This window comes from Sceloporus occidentalis, unplaced genomic scaffold (assembly GCF_023333645.1).
Source record: "Sceloporus occidentalis isolate IW3139 unplaced genomic scaffold, rSceOcc1.0.p SCAF_127, whole genome shotgun sequence".
NCBI classification, from domain to species: domain Eukaryota; kingdom Metazoa; phylum Chordata; class Lepidosauria; order Squamata; family Phrynosomatidae; genus Sceloporus; species Sceloporus occidentalis.
In genome coordinates this window covers 101,907-128,929 of record NW_028317107.1, presented here as the reverse complement: position 1 = coordinate 128,929, position 27,023 = coordinate 101,907, and the positions used below count along the sequence as shown (strand labels likewise).

Genomic DNA, 27,023 nt, shown 5'->3' with positions numbered 1-27,023 from the left:
TCAGTAGGGATATGGGGAAACAGAGATAAAAATGATGAAGATGCTTTGATATCGGATCCCCTGCTGTTCGTTGTGCGTCACCGCCTGGACCTTCATTCTGTAAACCCCTGAGTTGTCCAACGGCCTCAAACTGTAGATGATGCCGTGACCTCCGTCATCGCGGATAGCGAAATGGGTGCTGGAGTCCTGCTCAAGAGCGGTGAAGCTAGTCTGGTTTTGGAGAATGCCCCCCTCCGAGAAGGCGCTAAGCCGGATGACATCATGATTGGCGGGAATGCCATAAGGAAGAGTCAGAAGCTTGTATTGAAGGCTGTAGGGTCCACCAGAGCTGCAGTCTGATAGGCAACGCCGATAACAGGTCCTACAGAAAACATGGCAAAGAACGGAAAGCCAAGAATTAATGAAAGAGAGATATTTTCGTATATTTGCTGCAACTTTTGTAACACGCATTGCATGATTTCACGACGGGTTCCATCGATTCATCGGGAGACTCAGGTGAAATCGGTTTGGCCGGTTTGAACACAGAGAACATGGTTTGTTTTAATATCGTCCCAGGTGCGAAAAGAAACTCACAGCTCATCCGCCTAACGCAGGCTGGCAGCTGACACAAAGTATTACCCGCGGCACAAGTAGCCGCGAGGGTATTGTAATTAATTGCGTGTCGCGTAAATCATCCGGCAAACGGCGTTTCCTCAAATGCCCCCGGCTCCTTACCCCGGACTTGGACCTTTTGTGTACGTGGCGGGACACGGAGTATCGAGACACTGATACCCCCCTCTGGTGTTGAAGCACATCTGGTTGGGACCACAGCTGACTCTGTGCTCTGAACATTCATCAATGTCTGGAGGACGAGAGACAATCAAAGTAGCATCACGTTAAATCAAACTAAACCAATCTAATATAAGATCTGGCCCTGCTTGAACAAAGGTTGCTTTAATGCAAAAAACAATCTTGCATTATCGTGTTCTCATGTTCTTGACTTACAGCCCCAGGTACTTACCCTGGCAGTTTCTGTTGTTGGGAAGCAGCCTGTAGCCAGCGGGGCACAAACATTGATAACTGCCCTCTGTGTTTCTACATTCGTGTTGGCAGGGACTGCGCTGCTGGCATTCGTCTATATCTAAACGCAAGGAACACGGAGGTCACCACACTAGGCTTCTGATCTTTGTATCCAATGGTCGGGGGTATTTTTTTTACTTTATTCTGGAAGCGCCGTGAAAGATACGTAGCATTGATCCAGCAAAGTTGGAGTATTGGCAGCGGGGTAATAACACAGACAACAGACAGGGGAACAAACAGAACTAAAGAAAACCACACAAGATAAGGATTAAAGTAGAAGACATTGAGTTGACTTTGGTGTCTTGCCACAGGACTATGGCCCCTTCTCACCTGTACATATCCCATTCCTTCGCATAAACCCATGGGGACAGCGGGCAGGGTTGTTCTGCCCCATCAAGTTGCTGTTTTGGCTGTAGGACAGCCAGGTGTATATATTATTTCCATGGATTCTTCCATTGTTCAGAGCGTTCTCCAGTTGAGCTCCCGCATGGCCAAAGGCTGAGGTGTTTCCAAGCCTCTCCAGCCCGGCGCAGGACCTGCCGTCTCCTAGAAGATTCCTTCCCGGCGGGCACAGGCATTTGTAGCTGCCTGCCACGTTCTGACACTGGTATGCGCAGGGTTTGGGGACCTGCTGGCACTCGTTAATGTCTGGGGGTACAAAGGAAGAACGAGGTTGCGCTTAACATCGTATAGATGTATCATCTTTGCTTAAACTTTTTCAGCTTTTCCCTAAAATCCACTTGTAATTTAAGGCTAAAAAAGATGGTCATTATACGTACCAAGGCAAGGTCTTCCAACACCTTGGGACCTGTAGCCACGGGGGCAAGAACAGCGATATCCACCAACAGTGTTCTCGCAGATCTGGTTGTAGCGACACAGGTGAGAACCATCTCGGCATTCATCAATATCTGGAGAGAGATGAAGAATGTCACATTATATTTCAAAGCGTGAGGATGGCCAGAAGATGGAGTGTAAAGGACCTGGTGTCTTCACTCACCGGTGCAGGCTCCAGCCTCTGAGCGAGTCGTGCCCGCCGGGCAGGTGTCTGTACACTGGTAACTACCGACTGTATTCTTACAGTGTTGCTGGGGTTGGCACACACCTCTCAGGCACTCGTTAATGTCTGAAAGGGATAAACCCCAAATTGAGCGCAGGAGGAATGTATACATTGCTTATAAAGGGACTACTCCTACTCCAGGGGACAAATATTCATCCCAGGGTCTTTGCCTGGCCAAGTGCCCCAACAATATAGAGGCTTAAAACACAACTGGCTGCCAACAGGCTCAGTATATATCCAGACATGTCCAAAATGCTTTTCCTCATATATATGAGGTGGAATATAAAGTAACCGCGGAATATAAATGGGTAACTCCGAGATGGCACTGACCCACACAGCGAGTTCCTTTAATCTGGTACCCGGGATCACAAGCACATCTGTACGAGCCGATGGTATTGAGACATCTCTGCTGGCACGGTGACGACTGGGCACACTCGTCAACATCTAATATACAAAAAGAGGGCTCAGACTGCTTATCGCCAATAAATATATATTATTCATACAATAGGTTAAGGTGATCCATACATCGCAGACAATCTCCAAATCAAGGTATTATTCAAGGAAATCACTATTTTATAAATGGAGTATTGGAAACAGTACACATGGAACATGGTAGTTTTCTAAAACTGGACCTCAAGGGGACCAGATAAAGTTGTGAATGAATGTTGTTAGTAACTGTTGTCAAGTAAGTGAATGGTGCCCTGGAGCTAGAATTGACAGAAGGACATGTCATGTAATAGATAAAATACCGTCTCGTCAATTTTTATTGGATGTCAAGTACCAGAAAGTGTCATTGGGCCCTATTAAGTTGTTTACATACTATAACTCCATCCTGGGGCTGGAATGGCCACGTTGCCTATCTCTTGGGTAAGTAATGGCACTGATAACCTTCCTCACTGGCCAAGGTCTTACCTTCGCAAGCGGTTCCCTCTGAGTTGGGTCGGTAACCAGGCCCACAGCGCAAGAGACAGCGGTATGATCCGGCTGTGTTTATACATTCCTGCCCCGCTGGACATTGGTGGGTTCCCAGGCTGCATTCATTCACATCTGAAAATGAATGAAAAGAACTTGGACTGGTATTCTCACAATGGATTTATACGAAAGTAACCATAATATTAGCCCAGGTACCATAGGAAATCCTAGTTTGGCCACCAGCCTATGGAAATTGTGTTTGGTTTATTATTGCAATGTATGTTTAAACACATAGAATAAGCAATGTGGCACTTGGCATTACATTACAATCTTACCCCTGCAGTTCCGGTTGTCCGATGATAAAGCGTATCCCACCGGGCAGGAGCAGGTGAAACTACCCGGGATGTTGTGACAAGTGTGAGAGCAGGGAGTGTGGCGCTCACACTCATCCTCATCTATAATGGTGTAAAAAAAAAATGTAAGAATTCCAAGGTGACATTCTACCAAATACTCACTATAACAAAGAAGCCTCATCCCCTACCTGCACAGTACGAATCTGCCGACTGTACAAACCCCACAGGGCAGGCTCCACCGTTCACCCCTACGAAAGAAAGTACAGCCGGAGTTATCAGTAACTAGGTTATTGTAGTTTGAAGAATGTCTTATCTTGAATGGAAATGAACGGAAACCGAGCAAAATGAGATTTCGTGTTCTCAACCAGGTCCTACCAAGTGGCACAAAAAACTCAAGTGGAATGAGGCATAGAATTAGGCGCCCAACTGCAACTGGAGAGGTATAAATGAGAGGTTTACCTTCCCGGAGAGAGGCTTTCAGCTGGAAGTGAAGCTCTTCCGATCCTGGAAGGTATGAAGATCTGATGGAGCTGACGTGTACCCGCTGTGTGAGTTTGCGTTGACGACCCAAGGTAGGATTGTACTCTATTGTGTGATTACAACGAAGGGACAGGAAAGTGCCGTCTTTAACAATGGTGGGGGATGTCAAGGCATTTATATGACCAGCCCCTGTCTGTATGTAGGTCTCAACGAACTCCTGCAGACCAGAAAGAGACATGTTTAGGAGAAGACAGGTTATATCCAAAAGCAGGATCTAGTGAAACTTCTTTAACATGGCGTGTTTGGGAACATTTACCTGGAGGACCACATCTGAAGAGGCTACTGTTTCTGGTACAAATCCATTGATGACAATATCAAACCATAAGATCCCGTCGGTATCCAGACCCCGAGCGATGTGCGTGACGCGCAGGAGCTCACCTGAAACATATAGCGGGGAAGGTAGAAATAACAATGGTCAACATAAACCATCAATAATGATATTTGGGTTGTCCTGCTACCCCTCAGGGATCGAATCAGTGCCCAAATCACAAAATGGATAGACGTGGGAGATATGGTCGGCAGTGTGCCCCCCAGGGTCAGCTGCCCAGCGTTTTTAACCCGTTTCACTCTAAAAGGAAACATTTGAAGAAAACCCCTAGAAGGGCAAAACTAGTCTGCGTGTTCACCTGTAGCAAATTCCACTAGGGACTCTTTCCGGAAGACACCTTTTGTCAGAGAGAACCCGTTAACCGCGTTGTCTTGGGGAAAAGCCGCTGTCCAGTAGAGAGGAGCGATCACGGAGACCAGCACCTTCATCAGAGGTCCTATCAAGGAAGAAAGGGTTTCAGTGAATCACGGGTGATTATGCCGTAAACTCCGGTTTCTTGTAACTTGTGAATTAGCACATAGTCGCTAATGTTGGTTTTGCACAATGTAGACGTTACACAGAGGGAGTTTTCATAATATTATTCTCTTGGGTATTCCCTTAGCAGCCACACCTATGGGAACATCTGACATCATTGTCTTTTTTTGAGTGTTGACTTGCCAAGTTTTGATACATTTATCTCTAGTTTTCTCTAGTCTCGTCTTTATACTCATGTTTCTGACCTCTGTATTTCTTGCCTGCTGCCAGCCCTGACTTGCGCGAATCTTCCTGCCCTGACCACTAACTCTAAACTTCTGGAGATATTGAACCATGTCTCAATGGTTAAATGGCCATATGATTGTGCCAGGGTGGTATTGGTAAGAAGACGCTGTCACTTACCCACGCTGGGTGGGATGTTCTCGATGCTGCTTGTGATGGTAGTGGTGCGAGACAAGGGGTCTTCGGTCATGTTGGCGTTGAGAGAGGAGATCCCAAAATCCTGGTCGTTAATTATTCCGATGAGGCTGGCACGGACGCGGGAAGGGACAACTGGCCGAGGATAAAACACAGGGAAGTGGAAGAAAAAAAACTTTTAAAAAGCAAAACACAAATTGGCTTTGATGACAATAAATATATTTGCTGTTGCTCCAAAAAAAAGACAAACAAGGGCCATCAGCTGGAGTTCAAACTGGACGCCATAGAAGTAATTTTCAGAAATGAATACAATTTTATTTTTTCACTTTCCTATGTACATTTTTAGTAAATCTCCAAAGTGAAAAAGGGTTTTTGGGAGGAATCATGCTTTTTTATTAAAGACCTAATTATGAGAACGTGTTAGGTGATACGGTGCATTTGCCACAAACATCGGTCTTTAAGGTCCAACTGCAGACCATGCTCACGTCTTCTTGGAAGTAATACCTTGGCATGGTGGTAGCTGGCAGGCGGTTGTTTCCGCGTCTTTTCCGGCACATGCTTTGCCCCCGTTCTGTGGGGGAGGAGAGGAACAGGAGCGGGTGCGCTGGCGGGAACCTTCTCCGCAGGTTGACGAGCAATGAGACCAGCTGCCCCAGAGTGACCACGATCCATCCACTGTGCGCAAAGAAAAAGGGCGAACTTAGGTGTGATAGCTACAAAAACCGGAAGAACATGGAGCGTGGGGCTACATTGTCTTAAAGGGAGAGATTATTGGCATGCAAACATAGTTCTTCATGAAGAGACTTGAGTAAGACACCCACGGGGATCATATTCCTCTTACAAAATAAAAAAAACAAAAAACTATGGGTATTTTCTAGTTTCTTCCTGGTCCGTATATTTTCTGTAAGCTGCTTCCTTGTCAATGACTTGTATTGAAAAAGAACTCAGATCACTAAATATTTGCATATTCACCTGCGCTGAAATATAACCCTATTATATATCCTTAGAAGGTCTAGGTAATGTGATGTAACACCGCAATGTATATGGAGCGTAACTATTTAAGGAGTGAGGAACGAGGCATTTTACCCTATGAGTGTCAGGGCAACCAGACCGCATTCACAATCCAACGATCAAGTCATGGTTCTCTCTGAAATTATGTTAGTACAATGCCGGCTGGGTTTTTACCGCCAGTAGGACAGGTGGGTTAATAGTAAAACGATTGTAATAGTATAGAACGCATCATTCTAACGTATATACCTGTAGCATACCCAACATTCATTCACAGGGATCTCAAATCCATCTGGCAAGTAAACAGCCATTTTTAAACACTTTTAAACAATAATCCCCAAATTCAACATTAAAAAAAATGAACATTACCTGGACAGAGAGGTAAATTGCAGGTCCTCACATCCACATCTCTGCCAGCACAGGGTCTCCCTCCGTTGGCGGGGGGTGGGTTCTTACATAGCCGGACTCTTTCTTGGACTCCCTGTCCGCAGGTCCTTGTGCAAGGACCCCATTCTTGCCATTCTGAAAAGCCTCCGTTAACTATCAAGACACAGCAAACGCAACCACTTGTAAATAATACCAGGTTCATTAAACATTTTTTAAGTATATCATTCAGACAATTCTTTCTACTTAATGTCAATAAAAACAATGTTATGCTTCTGAGCAGATAACTAATAAACCGTGGGAGAAACCTTGACGATTTGTAAAAATCACCAGGAGCTATCTAAGAAACCTAAATAAATACTAATAAATATTTATTTATTACTAAATAAATAATATTAAAAATAAAAAAATGACCTTTTTATCCTTTACAATAGAAAAAAATCACTCTTGAGGTTTAGTTTTATTTATTAATGGTATGATAACAGTATACCATATACTATATAAAACAATATAAAACAATAAATCATAATAATAATACATAATAATCATAATAATAATAAAACATGTAGTCTAGCATTTGGGTTTAATTTGTTCTTTCAAAAATGTTTGTTTTCCTTTCATTTTTTTTAACACTTGCCCATAAGCAGAATCTGATAAGAGAAAAGCCCTATCCTGATTACCAAAGGCGCGTAGTTCAATGCCCCGACGCGCCAATCCCGCCGTGTTGGAGGCTGTGCAGAGATAGTACCCGGAATCCTGTAGAAGAGTCTGCGGAATGCGCAGGGAGCCGTCAGCAAGGAACTCCAGCCTGGAGATGGAAGTGATAAGTTAGAAGCCATAGTGGTCCTTGTGAAGGCACCTACCATTGCAACGTGTAGGGAGAAGACATTTCTGTACCTGGATGTTTCCACTGAGAGCTTGCTACCATCCTTTGTCCACGTCACAGCGGGTGTGGGGATGCCCTCCACCTTACAGGGCAACACAGCTGTCTGGTTAACAGCAGCGCTCACCACCGACAGCCCAGGCTGAATCAGAGGTGCGACTGGAAGACCAAGCATATGGTTGGGGGTGAGAGAAAAACCCAACAAACCCGCCAACGGGGTTTCTTTCCCCATCAAGTTTAGGTACTCACGTTGAATTTCCACAATGAAGTGCAAACTGGCTTTGCCAGCTGGGTTAGTGGCCACGCAAGCGTATGTCCCGGTGTCTGAGGCCTGAAGGTTATGAATCTGGACGTATCGGCCCTTGGACAAAATCTGCGTCCGACTATCCACCTGTCATAAAGGAAACATTATAGGGACGTTAGAAACAAAAGAACTCGTCCACCCGATGGTTCCTTTTAGATGTGTGTCATATGTTATCTGTTCAACCCTTCACTTCTGTACCTGGAGCTGGACGTCATCCCTGAACCACTGGATGGTAGGCGCAGGATCCGCTGCCACTCTGCATTCCAGTACTAGCTGACCTCCGACGGACACCGAGAGTGAACGGGGCTCATTGGGTCCAACAACGCTGGGGGGGACTGGAGGTGAGAAAGCACCAATTTTTTTTAGGTAGATAAGCAGATAGAAAATTCAGATTTCACAATATGCTTGAACGTAACATTTTATTTTGACTTCACTGATATAGTGAAGCTTTCACTAAAAAGAAGAATTCACCTTTCATCCGCACCCAGACGGCCCTAGAATCCCTTCCGGCTGCGCTGGTCGCCAGACACACATATATTCCGGCATCCTCGGCCTGTGGCGAATAAATCAGACGCGATGGCAAAGCGTTACAATGCGAGAAAAACAACTGAAATATGGAAAATCGCGGTCCCAGTTAAACTGTAAAGGTGTCTGGCTTTTGATGCAATAGGTGAATGTTATGACATCATATTTAGGTTTATAACCCTATTAGAAGGACCATTTACTGTTTAAGTGTCATCGAAACGAGAAGTGTCAGCCCCCTCTCTGGCTTTTAAAGGGTTCTACGCTCGATTCTCTGCTTGGCGGCGGCAGAACCTCATGATCTGGATGTCTCCCAAGTCCTCGTGTGTTTCCTCGTAGTTATTTGATTAGGGCTGACAGATTTTAGTAGCATACAGGATGCTTCTGGTGCCAAAATGAAGCCGTGACTCTCACCTGCTACCTTCCCCACTGGGGTACAGACGCAGCATAGAGTTTAATCAAGATACCTTCATTGCGTCTATCCTGAGGACAGTTCCGTTTCTAGTAATTATGTCGGGGCGGGATAACGGGCGCCCATCCTTTTCCCAGGTGATTTCAGGGGCTGGAATGCCCCCTGCGTTGCACACTAATTCCAGGGGATCATCTTCAACCACCGAAACCTCTGCTGGTAAAGCTGGACCCTCAATCCTTGGAGGTTCTAGAACATACAATGTGAGGGAACATGTTTGTGATAAGTGGGTTTTGGGGAGATCAGACGTCCTGCTGTAATGTGACGCTATCAGCAGACAAAACTGCCTTTGAGTTCATCTGAAGAAGAGACCTCTGTGACGATGGAATGTTGAAGTCTCTGAGTTAGGGTTAGGGAAGACAGAGGAACAAGAAGAGGCAATAGAAGAATTGGAGCTGCAGGAAAATAAGACGCGGTCAACAGAGAAGGTACGGACAGAAAGTGTGAGAGAGAGTTGGTGAAAGTGTTCAGGCCATTTTCGTTCTATTCTATCATTAAGATTCACAATTTGGGGGGGGGTCATCTTATAATAAGGGTCGGTTTCTAATCCAGCAAATACACCAAGTTCCCACGGACTATGATGAGAACTTACCAAGCACAGAGAGACGGAAGTGCTTGCTGACCTTCCCAGCTGCATTCAAGGCCACGCAGGAATAAAGCCCCGAATGCCTCGCGTGGACCGAGTCCAGATGAAGCCGGCTCCCCAGACCATTCGGCAGCAGGTTACTCTGCAGGTTTAACGGTTCTCCGTCCTTCTCCCAGGAAAGCGACGGACGGGGGGTCCCATGGGCTTCACAGGTGAAAGTCACAGAAGCCCCCGTAACCGCCGTCACCTCCTCTGTGCTCTCCGACCTCTCCACCACTGGCAAACCTGCAATTAAAATATCACAGCTGTGCTTTCGCTATATAATGGGGCCCGGACCTTTAATATTATCTTCTTCAGCCTTCACTCATCTCAGAAGAGTCACAAAGCTCTCTCTCCGTGCCAAGACGGAAACGATTACTCAACATAATACATTTTGTTTGATGATTGTTTTTCGTGGAATGCTAATCATTGATACTATTGCTCAGCAAATTAGAAATTCTGCATAAGAAGGAGCTTCGGGTGCTTAATGTGCATTATTCCTGAAGAGACTCCTCCATATACAGTTAAAGAACCCAAGGAGACCAATGTTTGGCCACCTTATCACTCGTACATTTGCACTAAAGTCTTTACTGACACCCATCGCTAGCACTCCAATAAAGGGAACTGCGAAGGTCTATTAAGCTTAAGTTAGATAATAGAGGGTTGCAAGTCCAGGTGTTCAAATTCATTAAGGTCCAACCTTAGCAAGTCGAATTTGCCCCCAAATCATGCATAATTCAATAGAGAGATGACTATTTCAACAAACATAATGACGGTGAGTATAAACTACGAGCTCGCTTGGAATCTAGAGTACTTTATTGATTGAACCCTAGCGGGGAGAGGCATTTGCAAGTCTTAGACTTTCAGCCACCGGTCGACTGCTTTTCTCAGAATGCTCCCTGCGTCAGCTCAGCGTTTTCCAGAAATAAATCCCAACTCTTTCTGTTAATAACTAATATATGAAACTCAGCACAGAGTTAAGGCGGCTTTTTATCTAAAATCTGTTGTCCTCCTTGGTGCCCGGGTTAAGCCAATCACTGCTAAATACTCTTACAGATTCACTCGTGGACTATTTCCCCCCCAGTAAAAGTAAATGATTGGCACAGACTGTGAAAGAGAAATGCCATCGGGAGCAAAGTTTCTCAATATGGGTCCCCAAGTCCACCTGTGACCATCTCAGGAGATCCTGAAAGCACGCACTGTTGGCAACTCATGGGGACTGCAGTTGAGAAGCCCTGGCCCAGGACAATGTATTTTCACAGACGCAGTCCAATGACACCCCTACATACTTTCCACATGCAGGATGAAGCTCTTCTCTGCGGTCCCGGCAGGGCTTGAGGCTACGCATGTATAGGTTCCTGCATCTGAAACTTGCAACTGGGATATACTGTGGGGGGGGGGGAAGAAATGGCAGAGAGAGACAGTGAAACATAATATGTCCAGTGGCTCCATTGAAGGAACTGGAAGAAGGTTGTGGATCTAGCGGATGATCTTACCGGAGGATACGTCCTCCAGAGGAGACTCTCACAAAGCGCGAGGAAGGAAGCTGGATGCCGTCCTTCAGCCAGGTGAGCTGCATGGGAAGGGATCCACTTGCGTGACACTCCAATGTCACCTGCCCCCCTGGAACACCGCTGAGTACCTCCGAAACATTAGATCCTGATTCAAACACCGGAGGAACTAGGAGCACAAAGTTAAAGTATGATTTCCCGGTAAAAAAAAAAAAGGTCAACTTTAGGTGGACTCAAGAGAAGATGTCGATGGTGAGCCACACAAAACATTAACACACAAATTCACGCTATCACCGCCACAAGCATTTAAATTTGGGCTCAGCTAGCGATTAATATCCTTTGACCTCACCCAAAACATTCAGCACAAAAACCTTGGTGTCCTCTCCAGCAACGTTTCGCGCCAAGCAGATATAGTGGCCGGAGTTAGAGGGCTGTAGAGATTTCAGAAGAAGGACGCTGCCATCGTCAGACACCCTGGAGAACAACAGAGAGACATAAGAAATAAGATACAGATCGACAAGGTCAAGCTCCCTGTACACTTTTACTGGCAGTCCTTCTGTAGTCCTGACCGGTCTCCAGTGATTGGTTCTTGCCTTAGCGCCTATATGTTTTTCCTCATTCTGATTGGCCCTTTTAAAGCCCTGATTTGAATAATTAACCGTATTATTGAATATCCGCGAGGCAGCTTGTCTTACTGAACATTTGGCGTCGAGATCGGATCCAGAGGTCTTCCATCTTTAAGCCATAAGATCTGGGGGGCTGGGGTCCCTTCAGCTTTACACTCCAGGGACACCTCTTGCTTTTCTTGAATGTTCTGCTCAATGGGAATCTCCGATCTGAGGATCTTTGGAGCCACTACAATGGGTAAACAGATAATATAACCGTCTCTGATGTTACATACATCGAATTATGACTATTGTATAAACCTTAATGAAAAAACGTCCCTTAGGTTTGTAAGATGTTTCTGCTTTACGTCATAATCAAAGAGTACCACAGGTAAGAACCAGAATTTTGCATAAGGTACCTGACTTGTGATGTCGCAAAGGGGCAAAATCACACACCTCTAAGCCGCTAAGGCAGGGGGCAACTGCATATTAATGCCCATGGTTTTGGAGTAGGGTGTCCAACAAGCTCATATAGGTGTGATGGTCACCTGTGCACATAGTTTTGCTCCAAAGACCAAATGAGTAAATAATTAGCGTGGCTTACCTTGTACCGAGAGGAGAAAGGTTTTGTACGCCTCGGAGAGGTGGTTTTGGGCAATGCAGGTGTACTGCCCAGCATGGAAGGCCTGGATCCGGCTGATCTGCAGACGGCTGCCCCTTATAGACACCCCCTGCTCCACCGCATGGTCTAAAGACAGAGGGTATATTTAATAAATACCTGCATTGTTACAAGATTCATCTATCTATCATCTATGAAAAAATAAAGAAGCGTAATTGTTGCGGGTCCGCTGGGAGTGTTTTCACCACTGACTAAGTACTTACCTAAAGGCTGTCCGTCTTTCAGCCATGTGACTTTGGGAGGAGGGAAGCCTTCAACCTCACAGGAGAGGACTATGGAATTCCCAAGAATCAACTGTATAGTTTCATTCCGTGGATGAGTGATGGCTGCTGGAACTGTGAAGAGAAAAACCGATACATTCTATCTCCCAATTGTCATACATTTAAACTTAAAACCCTTAGGAACCTTAAATCTCCCAACTACTTTCTTAATCATGGTACTCACTCTGGACGATGACTGTAAATGTTAATTCAACCTCTCCAGCAACGTTAGCCACTTTGCAGGTGTAGAGCCCCTTATGGGATGCCTAAGATAGACATAGCATTAGTTATGCGCATCCTCCAAATATTGTGATATCATAGATCAGCAGCTCATTGTACTTTCAGCCAGCTTCAAAGACATGGCCAACATGAGCCATGGAACCATCGATGATTACCTCCACATCCCGGATTTCCAAGTGCTGCCCATTTTTGTGGATGAGGACTCCGCTGTCTTCTGTAAGCAAGTCCCCATCTTTATACCAGGTGACTGTGGGCTCGGGCACAGCGTCCGACTCGCACTGTAAGGTCAGGGTCTCTCCCAGGCGTAGAACGGTCTCCTTTTTGGCGTTAGGAGGCTCTCTGATGCTGGGTGGGACTAAAAAAGTGTATATTATTATCTCAGCCATTCAGATATCCACGGAGCAAAGTTTTTGGAACGTTTTACTCAAGCGTGAGCGGCAAATTAAATCTCCCTCTATGTTTGCAGTAAAATGAGCCATATCTTAATCCAGTTATCCTTATTCTTGACTCACCGTGGATAACAAGGTTGGTTAGTTTCTCGTCAGATCCTGCTGGGTTCTCTACCTTGCAGGTGTAGGTTCCTTGGTTAGAGGGTTGAACACGAGCGATTTGTAGAACCTGACCACCTGGAAAACATTCCAACATTATGTAAGTAAAGCTTTTTTTAAAGAAAAATGTTCAAAGCCGCTATAGAATTGCAGTTTGTTACCTGGCATGAGAAGAAGTTCATTTCCAGGTAGAAGAATTTCTCCATCCTTGTACCAGGTTATCTCAACATTAAGATGTGACTGCACATCGCACACTAGAGAGATGGGGCTGTGTAGGACCGCACTGATGTCTTCCGGGTTGGGTCCGAGGATTCTGGGTGAAACTGCACGCAAAAGAAGGCTCGTCTTCAATTTCCTCGCACGGAACTCAATTGAAACAATGCTTTAAGTTACCAATTTTAACTTCAAAGCCAAATCTTTTTGAACGAGATGGAAGGAAGTATAACCTGACTTTTCTCAATTGAAACTTTTTGATTGGCAACATCTAGATACAATGTATCACCCTACCATGAACGGTCAGCGTGAAGAGTCTCTCCGAGAAACCGGCAGCGTTCTCGGCCAGGCAGACATAGCTGTCTATATCGGATACCTGCGCAGTTAGGATCTGGAGGGTCAAAACCAACGTTGAGTTACTTTTTTTTATTGATAAGATATTATTAGTGATTGATTAAAGTATGATAAGGTTGGCTGTCCCACCTGCAAACGCCTCCCCTTGTCCAGGAGTTGGTATTGATCACCAGTGTTGAGTGTTTGCCCGCTTCTAAGCCAAGTGATGGTTGGCGGGGGAGTCCCTGTGGCCTCGCAGATGAGTTCTGCGGTTTGGTTGACTACAACGGATACCTCCTGGATCAGATCACTTACCCCTCCTATCATCATTGGGGGTACTGCAACAATAGATTGGCAGGTATGGTTATTACTAAACAACATGAGCAGTGGCCCTAATAATAATAGGTACACCTTGTACGATACTTACCGAGTACCACAAGCTCATAGTGCAGTCTGTCCTCTCCAGCTTCATTGGTGGCCTCACACGTGTACTTCCCAGCATGCTCCGCTCTGGCCATGGGTATCTGCAAGATACGTCCCTCTGGAAAAGTAAGGGGGTTAATTAGGAGACGAGGTAAATAATAAAGGACACAAGGCAGCCAAGCTGACAATCTGTCACAATACGATAACATAGCATATCAACATGGTCACGGGAACTTTGACCATTCATTTGCTGCCGGATACAACTTCCATTACAATAAGCATGTGGTTACAATGCAACAGCCGGAGGTGGCTGGATTAAGTAACCATTCCAGACCAAGTGAAGACATTGCTACGGCTTGTTCTACACGCACTTTTGTGACACATTGGTTCAATGGCAAGTATCCTTGGTGACCAATAACTTTGGATGGCAGATGATACTTACCTAACAGCACTAGCAGTCCGTCTGAGGCAGAGATGGGTTGCCTGTCTTTGAACCAGGTTAGAGTTGGAGGAGGAATGGCATTAGTATCGCAGTACAGAGAAATGGGGTTGGCGGCAGCAACCTCTCTGTGCTCCGTCAACTCTTCCTGGTCATCTTCTCTGAAGGAAAGTTCTAAGGCGGCACTGAGGCTTCCGGGCCTGTGGAAAATTGGGGGGACTAACAAAGAGATACACATCATCAGCAGGCAAGACATGCCAAACTTCAGTATGATAACACATTGTCTTATACAGCCGCATTAGAATGTCTTATATGGTATGGAAGTTGTGTTCCCAATTTTGACACATTGGACAAATAATAGCCATTGCCAATGAAGGAATATAGAAACAGTCTCCTGGTGTTGTTCTTAAAAATGATCAGCAGTTTAAACGTACTTTAAGTAAAAGATTTGGTATAACATAATAACGTCCTCTCGTAAAACTCGATTTATAAATGAACCAAAGAGAATTAGTTGGGGCAAGAGGGCTGTACATATGATGCCTAAAGCACGAAGGACAAGGGCAGACAAAAAGTGCAGATATATATATTAATGTGTATTATTTTATTATATATATATATTTGAAAATGTGATTGGCACTAACCCTGTACGTTCACATAGAATTCTCTTTCGTCTTCGCCAGCCACGTTGGTGGCCACACACGTATAACGCCCGGAGTCGGTGATACGGATGGGCTGGATCTGCAGCACCTGCCCTTCCTCCAAAACCTGAAGGGTACCGGCGCTCTCCAGCAGCTGCAATGTGGACAGAAGGAAGGTAAATCAGGAGAAACATTGTAATAAACTATTTGTCACTTTAGAAATATCAGCAGGTGATGCGCTAGATCACTAGAACGAGTTCTGACCTGGCCGTCTTTGTACCAATGCAGACTTGGCTTTGGCACGGCCCGGGACTCACACTGTAGAGTCAGGCTGCTGTTCACTTTAGTCTTTACTTGCTTGATACTCCCGTCTTGGCTGGTGTCATCTCGTTTGATCTGGGGAGGAACTAGAAGACAGAACATAGAACGTAAGAATGACAATAATAGGTAAAAGGCTCCAGACCCCAAAAATCCCATTCCAGGGTAACTTTGCAATCAGACATGAGATCTATTCAAACAAGGTACTTTCATTTATTGATATTAGACTTGTTGGTGAAGTTTTTTCACAGAATATGGATCATGCTTGTTACAAGACAAGGAGAACTCACTGAAGACTTTGACTTCATAATTCCTAATGGCTTCTCCAACCTCATTGGTGACCACGCAGCTGTACTGTCCAGCGTCTTCTTCTTGGGCGTTAAGGATCTGCAACCCATGTCCACCTGGTCAGAAGAAAAGAAAAAAACAAATAATAATTTTTAATAGGCCAACGTATTAATTAAACTGATGCTGATATTCTTGTAACATTATTAGAAGCTTCATGGAATTCTGTTGAGCTCCCAAGAGAAAAGTAAGAGATCAGAGATACCTACCTGGAAGAATTCTCAGGTTGCTAGAATCATGGAATGGTTCTCCATTTTTCAGCCATGTAACAGTTGGAATAGGGAAGCCCAAAGCTTCACAGATTAGAGAGAGCGGGTTGTTAACAAGGACAATGACATCTTCTGTGGGACTTTCATCAAGAGTTCCAGAGATTGTTGGGCTTACTGTGGACAAAAGTAACCGTTACGGGTTTAGTTCATCACCATCATTTCATGAGGGGCAGCTTTAAATATCCATAACGAATTGCCACTTACCCAACACCGTCAAGATAAAGTGTTTTCTTTTTTCTGCAATGGGATTAGTGGCCAGACAAGTGTAGTGGCCAGCAATGAAGACGCTGGCATCATTTATGTAGAGCTCAGACCCATCTTGAGATATCGTAATCCCATCTCCGCTCTGTATGGGCAGGGAATCCCTGAACCAGGTAATCTCCGGTTTTGGGTGACCTAATAGATCAATAAATATGGTCTTATATCCTCTACTTATTGTATATAACACATAACAATGGTTGTCACAGGTATTTCTAGACTGACGCTCACCTGAGACTCTGCATTGAAGCAGGACAGACTGACCGACCTTCACTCTTAAATCTTCGTTTTTCTCGTCATCGTCAATGCTGGGAGGAACTACAAGGAGATGATTTGTTTAAAACATGGATCCAACTTGAGATTCACCAAGCATTAAGATCTTTCACACAGCTGGTATGGTACCCGAGATACCCCTCAAATAATGATGACACCCCAAGCTGATGTTAAACACATCATTGTGGTTTAAGTATTAGGGGAAGGAAGGAGGACATGTTTGCAGCATGGGAGTGCATGGATATAACTGGACAACACCATATTTTATTAAGGTCCACCAGCATTATTGCCATTAATATATAAAGCTGGTGGCAACTGCCTGGTTACCAATCAGATGGGTATATAAATAGAAAGTGAATGGCACCAATGGAAAATGATTAGGTGGCACCAAGTTCCTCAGAATTCATTATTAGTGGGTGCACAAAAGGATAGTTGCTTTTCTGAAGTTGGGATGGTGATATATCCCATTCATTTATAATCAGGAAGTGTAGGGACTTCTCACCTTCCTGGGAAGGGGTAACAGACAAGACAAGGACCTCTTAATTCATAGGGTACAATTCTACCCCCGACAATATGACCCTTGTATTTATACATGAAGTTGAGATAAACAAGCCCAGAATATCTTACCAAGGATATCTACAATGAAATCCTTCTTGGCTTGTCCAGCGGCATTAGACACCAAACAGGTGTAGAGTCCACCATCTTGGATCTGGGCATAAGCCAACTTCAAAACTCGCCCACCTGGCAAGGAAAAAACCATCATAGTATGTGATGTATTAGGAGTGATCTTTTCAATTCTGGGTTTTTAGATTAGATTTAACCAAGAAATATGGGAGTGAGGGTATTACCGGACTGAAGGTGCACGTTGTCTCCCAGGGAGAGGGGGTTGTTGTTTCTGTGCCATGTGATTACCGGAGGAGGGATTCCTGTAGCTTCGCAGGTTAGCATGAAGGTTCCATGCACAGCGACAGATACATTCAATGGTTCTCTCTGCGTGTTTGTGATTTCTGGGGGAACTGAATGCAAATGGAATATGGACGTGATGACACAAGAGTTATGTACTTTGTTTCTTTTCTAAGAAGAACATTTCTGCAATCCTTACCTATCACCGACAATTCATATTTCATGTCCACCTGTCCTGCTGCATTCACAGCCACACAGACATAGCGGCCGGAGTGGGAAGGTTGTGCATTAAGGATAGTCAGCTGCTGACCCTTGTTGTCCAAGACGAGGTCTTGTGTACTTCCAAGAGGATAACCATCCTTTAGCCAAGTCACCGAAGGGGTAGGTTTCCCACTCGCCATACATTCCATGGTGACCCGGTCACCTCTGGTCACTAAGAATTGTTTGGGGACAGGTGTGTTACCTGTGATCACTGGTGTAGCTGATGGGACAGAGGAAAGCAGAATAAGAAGACAATCAGTAACCAAGTGAACAGAGGATAAAAAGCAAGGATCATGTTATGATGGTGTAATGGGTAAAAAAGGAGAAAAGTAAGATGAGATACATACATTTTTGCTATTTAAAAAAAATGGGGTTTTTTTGCACAAAGTTAAAATAAGACGAGGATTGGATTTTTAAGAAGGGATACACTTTTAAAATATAAATTGCATCCCATAATAGAGAAGCAGGTAATATGAGTTATATCATTGTTATATACCAGGGTATTTTCTGACCCTGAAACCTTTCAAATAATTCCCCCAACAGCCAATTTTAAATATTCTTTTGACCGTATTGATAAAGAGCAGTTTTGGAAAAAAAGTTCTTACTGTGGTAGCATTCACCAAAGAACCACTGGAATCCTTCTGATTGGTTCAGATTGGAAACATTATTCCAGAACGGCCTTTTAAATATAAGGCCATATGGTCAAAAGGTTCTAAAACAGGTCAGTAAGCCTTTTGGAAGGATATGAAAAATAAGGGTATCAAAGTAAAGGTACAATAGAAAGCGTAGACTAAAATACATTGTAGCTTGCAGAAAGTAATGATCTGGGGCAGCTCACCATAAACCTCCAGCCAGTAATCCCTCTCACTGCTTCCAGCCTCATTGTTGCACACGCAGGTGTAAAAGCCTTCATCTGCCACCTGAACCTTATTAATCTGCAGCAGCCTGCCACCGCCGGACACCAGGAGGTGCTCAGAGTCCTTCATCTCAAGGGGAGATCCTGGTGGAAGACAGGAGAACATGCTTATTCTTTATATATGATGTTCTCCAAAGGTTTGCCGGTCTCCTTCACCGACCAGAATACTTACCATTCTTAAGCCAATTTAGAGATGGGGAAGGAACCCCATGACATTCGCAGGTAAAGCTGACCGATTGCCCTTCTATCACGGACTGAGGTGAACCAGAGGATCCGGAGAAGGTTGGTGGGACTGGGGAAGGAGGAGAGAAAAGAAATACCGGGAGGTCAGCTGGACCACAAACATTACAGGGAGGGCAAAACGCAAATAACACCACCCAAAATCCTTACCCCAGACGATGACATTGTAGTGCTTCTCCGAACGCCCAGCATCGTTGGAGGCCTCGCACGTGTATCTCCCAGCATCTCGTAACTGGGCACGGTCAACCTACGGTGCAAAAATTTGCCGAAAACGGATGACAGCTGATTGCAAGCCTTTTTTACGCCACATGTCGAAGGGGTAGGCAAAGTGTCTGTACCTAGCACTAGTGTCCATGACATGTCTTGCGGAATTCATGGTTGCTTATGGTGCATTTAGGCAAATGTCCTTCCCAATAAATGTGACCCTGACAGTCTATCAGAGCTTGTAATTGGCCACTAAATCACAAAGCGCCCCCAAATCCTAGAAGTGTAACTTCAACCCAAACTTGTCTGATAAATTCTACATGCTTGATCCCTACTTATGCTTCTAACATCTACGGCTGTGTCTTCTAACGCAACATGCATGTAAAAACCCTACGCATTCCCATTTCTTCTCACCTGCAGGAAGCGTCCTTCCTCAGTGACTTGGATCCCCTGTCTTTTGAGAAGGGGCCGACCATCTTTCAGCCAGCTAATGGTGGGGGGAGGGATGGCTGTACTATGGCACTCGAGAATAAATGGTTGGTTTACACTGGCCGTGGTATTAATCTCTTCTCCCAGGATGCTCGGGGGCACTGCAAAGAAATTACCCATCATACACTCTGAATGACACAAGGATCCAGCTATGTTCAGAAGCAATGACCATGAGGAATGCAATTTGTCTCTACCATGTCTCCCATTGACGACGAATGGCATAAGAAAGATCCAAAGGAATAGCATCAACAGAACATTGTACTTACCATATACCTGTAGATCAGTATCTCGACTGTCTTCCCCGGCAGGATTAACGGCAACGCAAGTGTATATTCCAGAGTCGGACACTTGAACTGCAGACAGGGAGAGCAGTCGCCCCTGCTCCAAAATCTGAAATAATGCGAGAGAAAGAAATACATGGGGTTTTTTTACCAGACAATCCATCAAGTTAACTCAGGTTCCTACCCATCTCAATGATCTGTGACATTACTAATGATGGGGACTGGGATGATGGCTACTGACCTGCAGCCCAGCATGTGCCGTAGACACCGGAACCTTGTCCTTCAGCCACATGACTGTTGGTTCGGGCGCCCCGGTGGCATTACATTCTAACCAGACTCGCTCGTTCACCAAAAAGGTGGCAACATCCGTCAACGACACGATCCTGGGAGGCACTACGTAAAAAAAAAGAAAGCGAGTGGTCTTCACTTCATTCGAGACCCTGATTCAATACAGTCACTATACCGAAAAGATCTTCCCTTTATGGACCTCCAAGATGAAGAACATCTCAAACTTCTAAATTCTCACCATAAACTTCCAGGGTATACAGGAGCTCGCTAGTACCAGCCTCATTATATGCCACGCAGCGATATTCCCCACTGTCCGTGCCGTGAACTTTCTCAAACTGCAATGTTCTGCCCTCGTTTAACAGGGTAATTCCAGGCATGGACGTCAATAGCTGTTCTCCTTTGTACCAAGACACAACTACCAAAGCAGATACAATAAAAATGTTTAAACATGTATACGTATTTATTTATGTATTGTTATTATACACTAAGTATCAGAGTCATGTAATTATGTAATTATCTCTGGAGACATTAATTTTAAAAGAATAGGACAGATTGGTGGAATCCAACGTAGGCAAGACGGCCTTACCGGGAAACGGGCTTCCAGAAACCAGACACTCCAAGGATGCAGGGAGATTTTCCACCGCCGTATGATTCACATCGGTAGGTTCGATATTAGGAGGAACTACAATGAAGAATACAACAAATGACAAATTATAGTGTTCTGCATGTGCAGCAAAGATTTTCAGAGCGTCTGGGTGCCTAGAACAGAGAGGCATCAAGGGAGGAAATGCGGACACAGGGATTTGGGTCTTGAAGAGGGACACTTGGAAGGTATGACATATAATGTAGGAATTCAAAGACTTTCAGAATTCTTATTCAAAGACCGTCACTCACCCAGCACGTTCAGGAACACGTCTTGTCTCCCTTCCCCTGCCGGATTTGTAGCCACACAGGTATAAACTCCCTCGTCATCCAGGGATATGGAAGCGATCTGGCAGTGAACAGAAATAATGGTGTAGGTAGCCGGTTATGCAGTAAGAAGGTGTGAAAGTACCCCGTGCCTGAGTACCAAGTTATTATTCTCATTTTCTCAGTAGAGTGTGAAGCTGACTTTAACGGAAGACGCTTATTTTTTCTGGACACAGAGCTTCTTCAGAGCAGAGGACTCACCTGCAATTTAGGTCCATCTGATGGTAAGACTACGCCATCTTTCCACCAGCTCACAGACGGGGTTGGCGTTCCTGAAACATCACATTCCAAAAGCAGAGATTCCCGGAACGTGGCAGAAACACTACTGCCCCCGATGATGCTGACCACGGGAAGATCTGGAGGACCACAAAAATGTGGATGAGACCATGCAAGAATGTATCTAGTCATCTGCACAATGGTGCGCTGTTACTTTCTGTTTAATCCATTTTATGTTAAATTATTTAAACTTTATGACCTTCAAGCATCTTTAGCTTTGCATCTAAGTTGTGGAATTATGTTTAGGTGTCAGAAGGGGTAAGGAAGTCTTTACTTAAATAAGGAATTCCATTCGGTTGAGGATGGTGGGACATTCTCATCATTCTGTGTTCATCAGGATAAGACGTGGAGATGATCTAGAGGATAATTACCTTGCACGGCCACATCTACTGCTGCTTCTGCTGTTCCGGCGTCACTTTCAGCTTTACACACATATTGGCCACCGTGGATGGGGTGTAGGTGGCGGATAGCTATGGTCCTTCCCTCATCTAAAACCTCTACATCACCCTGATCCCCAATCGGGAAACCATTTTTCAACCACCTGTGGAAGGAGAGCATATTCCTTTCATATATGGAGGAAAACAAGAAGGAAAGAATATAGCCTGCAACAATATACATAATATTATATTATATTAATAATATTATAACGAAATATAATCAATGTCATGAAAAAGACACAAGAAGGTACAATGAACAAAATGCAGAAAAAAACCCATAAAAGCGTAGTGCATAAAATTGCACACTTAGGAATTTAGTGGCTTATTTATCTTTGGCTTCATTATTATGTTTTTTTATGTATCCACCTTAAACCCCATACTCACCAGACCTTTGGAGCTGGGTTTCCATTAACATGGCAGGAAAGAACCAACGGTTCTCTTTCGGTCACCATCATAAATCCAGATCCTTCACCAATCAAGACTTTAGGTGGCACTATTAAAAAAAATACATATTCTAATATGTGAACATATGTTGTTGTTCCATTATTTTTATGTATTGTTTTATATAGCGCCATAATATTCCAAAGTATTGTACAATGGGTGCTGTGCAGTTTTTAAGGTACTAATCCACCAGCTTACCAAGAACCGTGACAGAATATTGTAGGACATTCTCCCCAGCAAGGCTGATAGCTATACAGGTAAATGTCCCCTGCGTGCTTTCATTCACTGTCTCGATGTGTAGGGTCCGACCGCCATCCTTAATCCTCAAACCATCTCTCTCCGACGCCATTAGTCCGTCCTTCAGCCAGGATAAGGTTGGGGGAGGGTGGCCAGTTGCAGAGCACTCTAACTCAAGAGAGTGGCCAACGATGGCTTTAACGGCCACCGGCTTTCCACCTCCACCTTCGATATCAGGAGCAACTGAGATGACACAAACAGTGGATCAGCATTTGTGAAGTCCAGGAGGTCTCATAAAATGTTTTAGCTATCTAATGAAGACTAATATGTAACTAATATATATTGGGATTTTATTTATATGTAATTTGGAATGTTGGGCTTGTCAAGTTGTAGCTCCACAGGCCAAGAGCCAAGACGGATCAAAGATCAAAGCAATGAACACCTAACTGTGGTGTCAACTAGCGAACAGATCTTTAAGAGATGTTTTGCCACAACATTATATATATCATTGACTTGAAAAGCCATGCACCCCAAAATTACAGCTAACAAGTTTGTGGTCCAAGGTTCTTCGGACACTTAAGGTCGTTAAACATACCATAAACCTCCAGACTGTATGATTTCTCAGCTGTGCCCGCGTGGTTACTGGCTCTACAAGTGTATGTGCCGACATCGGACAGTTGCACCCTGCTGAGCTGTAGGCTTCTGCCATTCTCCTTGTAGGCGGCTCTCGAACTGGATACTATGGGACGTTTGTCCTTAAACCATGTTATACTGGGAGCGGGGGATCCGCGGGCTTCGCACTTCAGCTCCACAGAGCCGTGAAGTAGAGAGGTCACCTCTGTTTTCTCATTAGAAGACCAGATCATGGGTGGTGCTGAGAAAAAAAATGAAAGAAAGCAAACTGGATAACTCCCACCACTTGGACAGGGCTAATTCTGTGGCACTCATAAAAATCCACATAAAACATAATATAAAATTATTTTAGTATACTTTGTCTTTTTTTTAAATATGTCACTAATTGCCTACTACCTGTTCTGCTACCATGCTAAATGTGGCATTTGATCCTTTTCCCAACTGCCTGCTTTAAGTATTTTGTTGTCAATACAACATAGTTATATTTTAACAACACAGCAAAGTATATAAAAAGAAAACCCACGTATTTTTATAGATACCATGTGGTGGCAGTATAATACTAAAGTTACCCGAACCCAACTAATGAAAACTCAAGGATAGAATGCCATTAAAAACAGAATTCCAATGTATTTCCAAGAGACCGACCGCTACAAAGAACTGACCTAGACTGGGTCCCTTACGTATGCCGTGTAGGTACAACTTAACGGATGTTGATCTCCAGCCTCCCAAAAATTAAAATAAAGCATGATATTTTTAGTTATGCCCTCAAACTTTTAGAGGTGATCCAACCTTTACACTGCTTCATTCTAGAAGAACCATGATGTTCCCTCTCAGCTACAAAGAAAACCTCTGCCCTAGCAGAAGGTATGTATTGTTGGACAACGTAGATGTTTTCGTCCTGGATGATTAGGTAAATCTTGGCCAAAGAGGCCATTGAAGTCCATCCGCCTTCTAGCGACGGAAAAGTTGGTTGAAAAGTGAAGGTTTGACGATTTCTCCTTACTTTTGAAGGTGTTGAAAGGAACTTGACATGAGCAGCCATAAGGAGAGAACATAAGTTACATCAAATATGTTCCTGGTGTCCTAGTCGCTTGTCAAAAGTTCAATAATAGTTTAAGTATCCAGCTATTATATTAAGAACTTACTGTGAACCTTCAGGTTGAAGTCCTTGACTTGTTGACCTGCATGGTTGAAGGCCAAACACTGATACCTGCCATGGTCGGAAAGCCTTGTTTTATTTACTCGAAGTAGCTGCCCTTCTTCTAAGATCTCAATGTGGGAGTCCCCAGGAGACAGAGGCCTAAAAATAGAATGAACCTCATGAGACTGGAAATAAATTCTGCAAAATTAAATAGAAAAAGGCTTTTGGGCGGATTTACCAAAATCTTTAGTTCTAGACAAATTCTTCACTTTTCCTTCACGCTATTCCGATATGGATACAGGCAAACGTTGTTTTTTTTCTAAACACGATGCTCAAGCTCCGTTGTGAAAAAACCTACTTGCCTAGATTTAACCAAATCTGGCAATATTTTGTAGAAATAACCAGCAGACTTTCTGGTTTCCAATGATTTGTGCGGTTTGGAAGCCTAACGTTGAGTTTGCAACTTAAATTAATAACGGTACAAAATCTGCGTTCCCTGCGGAGGGGAATGTTTTCTGCTTCTCTCTCCACCCTCCATTCCATGTGCTATATGATATGTTTTGTTACTTATCCAGCAGCGTCTTCTAAATGTTGTTTTGACTTCAAGCTGTTGTTTCTAAGGAGTTCCTCCTTTACAGTCCCCATCCCTTTTCTCTTGCATCGCATGCGTCTCTGCAGCTGCCGCGCAAAACCCACCGGTGTGCAGAAGATGCAGAATAATTTTTTTTTTATAACTGTTGTAATTAAATCCTTAACCCCTTAATGACAAAGCCTGTACATGTACGGGCTCAAAATGCATTGTTTTCATTGGGTTTAGGGACCGCCCATTGTCCTTAAGGGGTTAAAGAGAGACCCCATTCCTCCTCCCAGAATTGTTTGGAAGACGGTTGGCTTCATGGTTTGACGTCATTCTTCGCTTTACTAATGAGGATTTTTTGATGATCTAATTCCCAAGTACTAAAGAGGTCGCTTGCTACATCTTCAAACAGATGCCAAGAGGGCAACTAAAAGAGATTTTCAAATTAATAAAAATGAAAGATATTCCTGATTCTACCTGCCAGCGATGCCCCTTGAACTCAGAATCAATGAGTTGTTATATTTTTTATTTTATTTATTTATTGGATAGGTGTTATTTATTTATTTTTAATCTTGTTTATTATTATTATTTATTATTATTATTCATTGATTGATAGAGCTAGATCATATTCCGCAGCACTGCTTTAATATAGACTTTTTTTTTTTTTTGCTTTGTTTATTAAAACTATTAGTATGAATAGGTGATGTTTTCTTGAATGCTTTATTATATTAGGCGCTGGCACATTTTTATATCAAGCTATATTGAATGATAGCAGATGAGCGATGTGCCCCTATGGCCACCCCAAAAAGGTCCATCTTCCATGGGTTCCAACAATGTCTAAGTCACATACCATATGTACTGCGGTCTTATCCTATCGCAAAAGGGAGGAGTCATTTTGTAACCATTGTGTTGCCAAGAAAATTCCCACTAGTGTTAAAAAAAGCCATCTGTAGATAAAAGAATTAAACAAAAGCTGCGATCCAGCCTCCAGAATTACAAGACTATGCAAAGCAGCAAGGAATTGGCAGACAGACGGGAACGTCTCAGTGGTGGCCGCGAGCTGGATAGAATCTTCGCAAAAACCTATAATTGCAGTTAAGTTCCCTGATCCGGATGGGAAATCAGATTTAAGAGATTATTTACGTAAAAAAAAAAAATTTAAAAATGTATCCTAGTTCTTTTGAAAAAGGAACATGTGAAAATACTTGTCGGATCTAAGAAAGTGGCACGGTAACAGACAAAGAAAAAACAGAAACAGCCCCAGGACGTTGACATCATTGTCTCTAGATGCATTACTAATGGAAACATGTGTGGGCCAAACATGCCATGTGTGAGCGGAGCGTGTTTATAGTGGAAGACATAGAATTTTGTTTCTTTTTGGAAAAGAACACCTTGGTGAGTTTTGGCAGAGAAACCTACAGATGGCAAAGATGGAGGTAACTGATACCTCCACGCACACCTCCCAACATTTCAAGTGGCCAGGGACACTTTGGTTTTAGACATGTGGTCAAAGACGTGTCTAGAGGTGCAGGACACCACCAGAATCCCTAATATCTGTTTACCCAAGCAAGATGTTAAGAAGAAGAAAGTTTCATTTCTAAAGCTGCTGTTCCTGTATACGTCATTGGGGCTTTTAGGGCTGTAGAACCCTGTGATACCCTCATACCCAGCAAACATTCCGACCTCCTAGAAAAGACTGGTATTTGGGGGGATCATGGATTTGGGTCCCTTTTCAAAGTGAATGCTCTGGGAACACAAATGCCCATGAATGGAGTAGAGAAACAGTGGATACCCGCTTGCAAACATGATAGTGGACTTGATGTGTTTGCTTCCTGAAACATTGCATTTGTTGCCAAATACGTTTCATGACATTTCATGCAAATTTAATAAAAACAGATGAGATTTGGTATAAATATTTATGAACGTGGGTGGATATTAGGCTGCTCAGAATGACACGTCAATATGAACTGGTTTTTAAGACTGTATATGATTACCCTGTTATTACGTTCCCTTTCTTAGCGCCTAATATGTTATATGCAGGGG

At 43.8% G+C, this 27,023-nt stretch overlaps 1 protein-coding gene across 1 annotated transcript in view; it reads right to left on the bottom strand.

Annotated features, from left to right (window-relative positions):
* HMCN2 (hemicentin 2) overlaps positions 1–27,023 on the bottom strand; it is a 58,017-nt gene continuing 30,994 nt past the window's right edge. The window contains exons 30-87 of the mRNA XM_089498953.1: positions 24,408–24,562; positions 23,225–23,503; positions 22,591–22,872; positions 22,336–22,444; positions 21,886–22,055; positions 21,440–21,594; positions 21,164–21,260; positions 20,856–20,951; positions 20,508–20,684; positions 20,223–20,374; positions 19,967–20,090; positions 19,626–19,801; positions 19,158–19,254; positions 18,940–19,059; positions 18,690–18,851; positions 17,790–18,071; positions 17,536–17,703; positions 17,315–17,428; positions 16,646–16,732; positions 16,361–16,552; positions 16,097–16,270; positions 15,833–15,946; positions 15,489–15,631; positions 15,228–15,378; positions 14,590–14,805; positions 14,152–14,265; positions 13,875–14,062; positions 13,686–13,782; positions 13,340–13,501; positions 13,143–13,256; positions 12,786–12,985; positions 12,575–12,656; positions 12,334–12,465; positions 12,056–12,199; positions 11,542–11,701; positions 11,196–11,320; positions 10,832–11,015; positions 10,625–10,722; positions 9,303–9,581; positions 8,709–8,899; positions 8,191–8,272; positions 7,918–8,054; positions 7,665–7,806; positions 7,430–7,574; positions 7,213–7,340; positions 5,645–5,815; positions 5,126–5,275; positions 4,548–4,685; positions 4,178–4,299; positions 3,841–4,078; positions 3,570–3,629; positions 3,364–3,483; positions 3,029–3,163; positions 1,839–1,967; positions 1,390–1,707; positions 1,001–1,120; positions 715–841; positions 1–361 (exon numbers count right to left, since the gene is read on the bottom strand). Of these exons, the coding sequence (XP_089355079.1) occupies positions 1–361; positions 715–841; positions 1,001–1,120; positions 1,390–1,707; positions 1,839–1,967; positions 3,029–3,163; positions 3,364–3,483; positions 3,570–3,629; positions 3,841–4,078; positions 4,178–4,299; positions 4,548–4,685; positions 5,126–5,275; positions 5,645–5,815; positions 7,213–7,340; positions 7,430–7,574; positions 7,665–7,806; positions 7,918–8,054; positions 8,191–8,272; positions 8,709–8,899; positions 9,303–9,581; positions 10,625–10,722; positions 10,832–11,015; positions 11,196–11,320; positions 11,542–11,701; positions 12,056–12,199; positions 12,334–12,465; positions 12,575–12,656; positions 12,786–12,985; positions 13,143–13,256; positions 13,340–13,501; positions 13,686–13,782; positions 13,875–14,062; positions 14,152–14,265; positions 14,590–14,805; positions 15,228–15,378; positions 15,489–15,631; positions 15,833–15,946; positions 16,097–16,270; positions 16,361–16,552; positions 16,646–16,732; positions 17,315–17,428; positions 17,536–17,703; positions 17,790–18,071; positions 18,690–18,851; positions 18,940–19,059; positions 19,158–19,254; positions 19,626–19,801; positions 19,967–20,090; positions 20,223–20,374; positions 20,508–20,684; positions 20,856–20,951; positions 21,164–21,260; positions 21,440–21,594; positions 21,886–22,055; positions 22,336–22,444; positions 22,591–22,872; positions 23,225–23,503; positions 24,408–24,562 (9,085 nt within the window). The remainder of the gene's footprint in view (positions 362–714; positions 842–1,000; positions 1,121–1,389; positions 1,708–1,838; positions 1,968–3,028; positions 3,164–3,363; positions 3,484–3,569; positions 3,630–3,840; positions 4,079–4,177; positions 4,300–4,547; positions 4,686–5,125; positions 5,276–5,644; positions 5,816–7,212; positions 7,341–7,429; positions 7,575–7,664; positions 7,807–7,917; positions 8,055–8,190; positions 8,273–8,708; positions 8,900–9,302; positions 9,582–10,624; positions 10,723–10,831; positions 11,016–11,195; positions 11,321–11,541; positions 11,702–12,055; positions 12,200–12,333; positions 12,466–12,574; positions 12,657–12,785; positions 12,986–13,142; positions 13,257–13,339; positions 13,502–13,685; positions 13,783–13,874; positions 14,063–14,151; positions 14,266–14,589; positions 14,806–15,227; positions 15,379–15,488; positions 15,632–15,832; positions 15,947–16,096; positions 16,271–16,360; positions 16,553–16,645; positions 16,733–17,314; positions 17,429–17,535; positions 17,704–17,789; positions 18,072–18,689; positions 18,852–18,939; positions 19,060–19,157; positions 19,255–19,625; positions 19,802–19,966; positions 20,091–20,222; positions 20,375–20,507; positions 20,685–20,855; positions 20,952–21,163; positions 21,261–21,439; positions 21,595–21,885; positions 22,056–22,335; positions 22,445–22,590; positions 22,873–23,224; positions 23,504–24,407; positions 24,563–27,023) is intronic.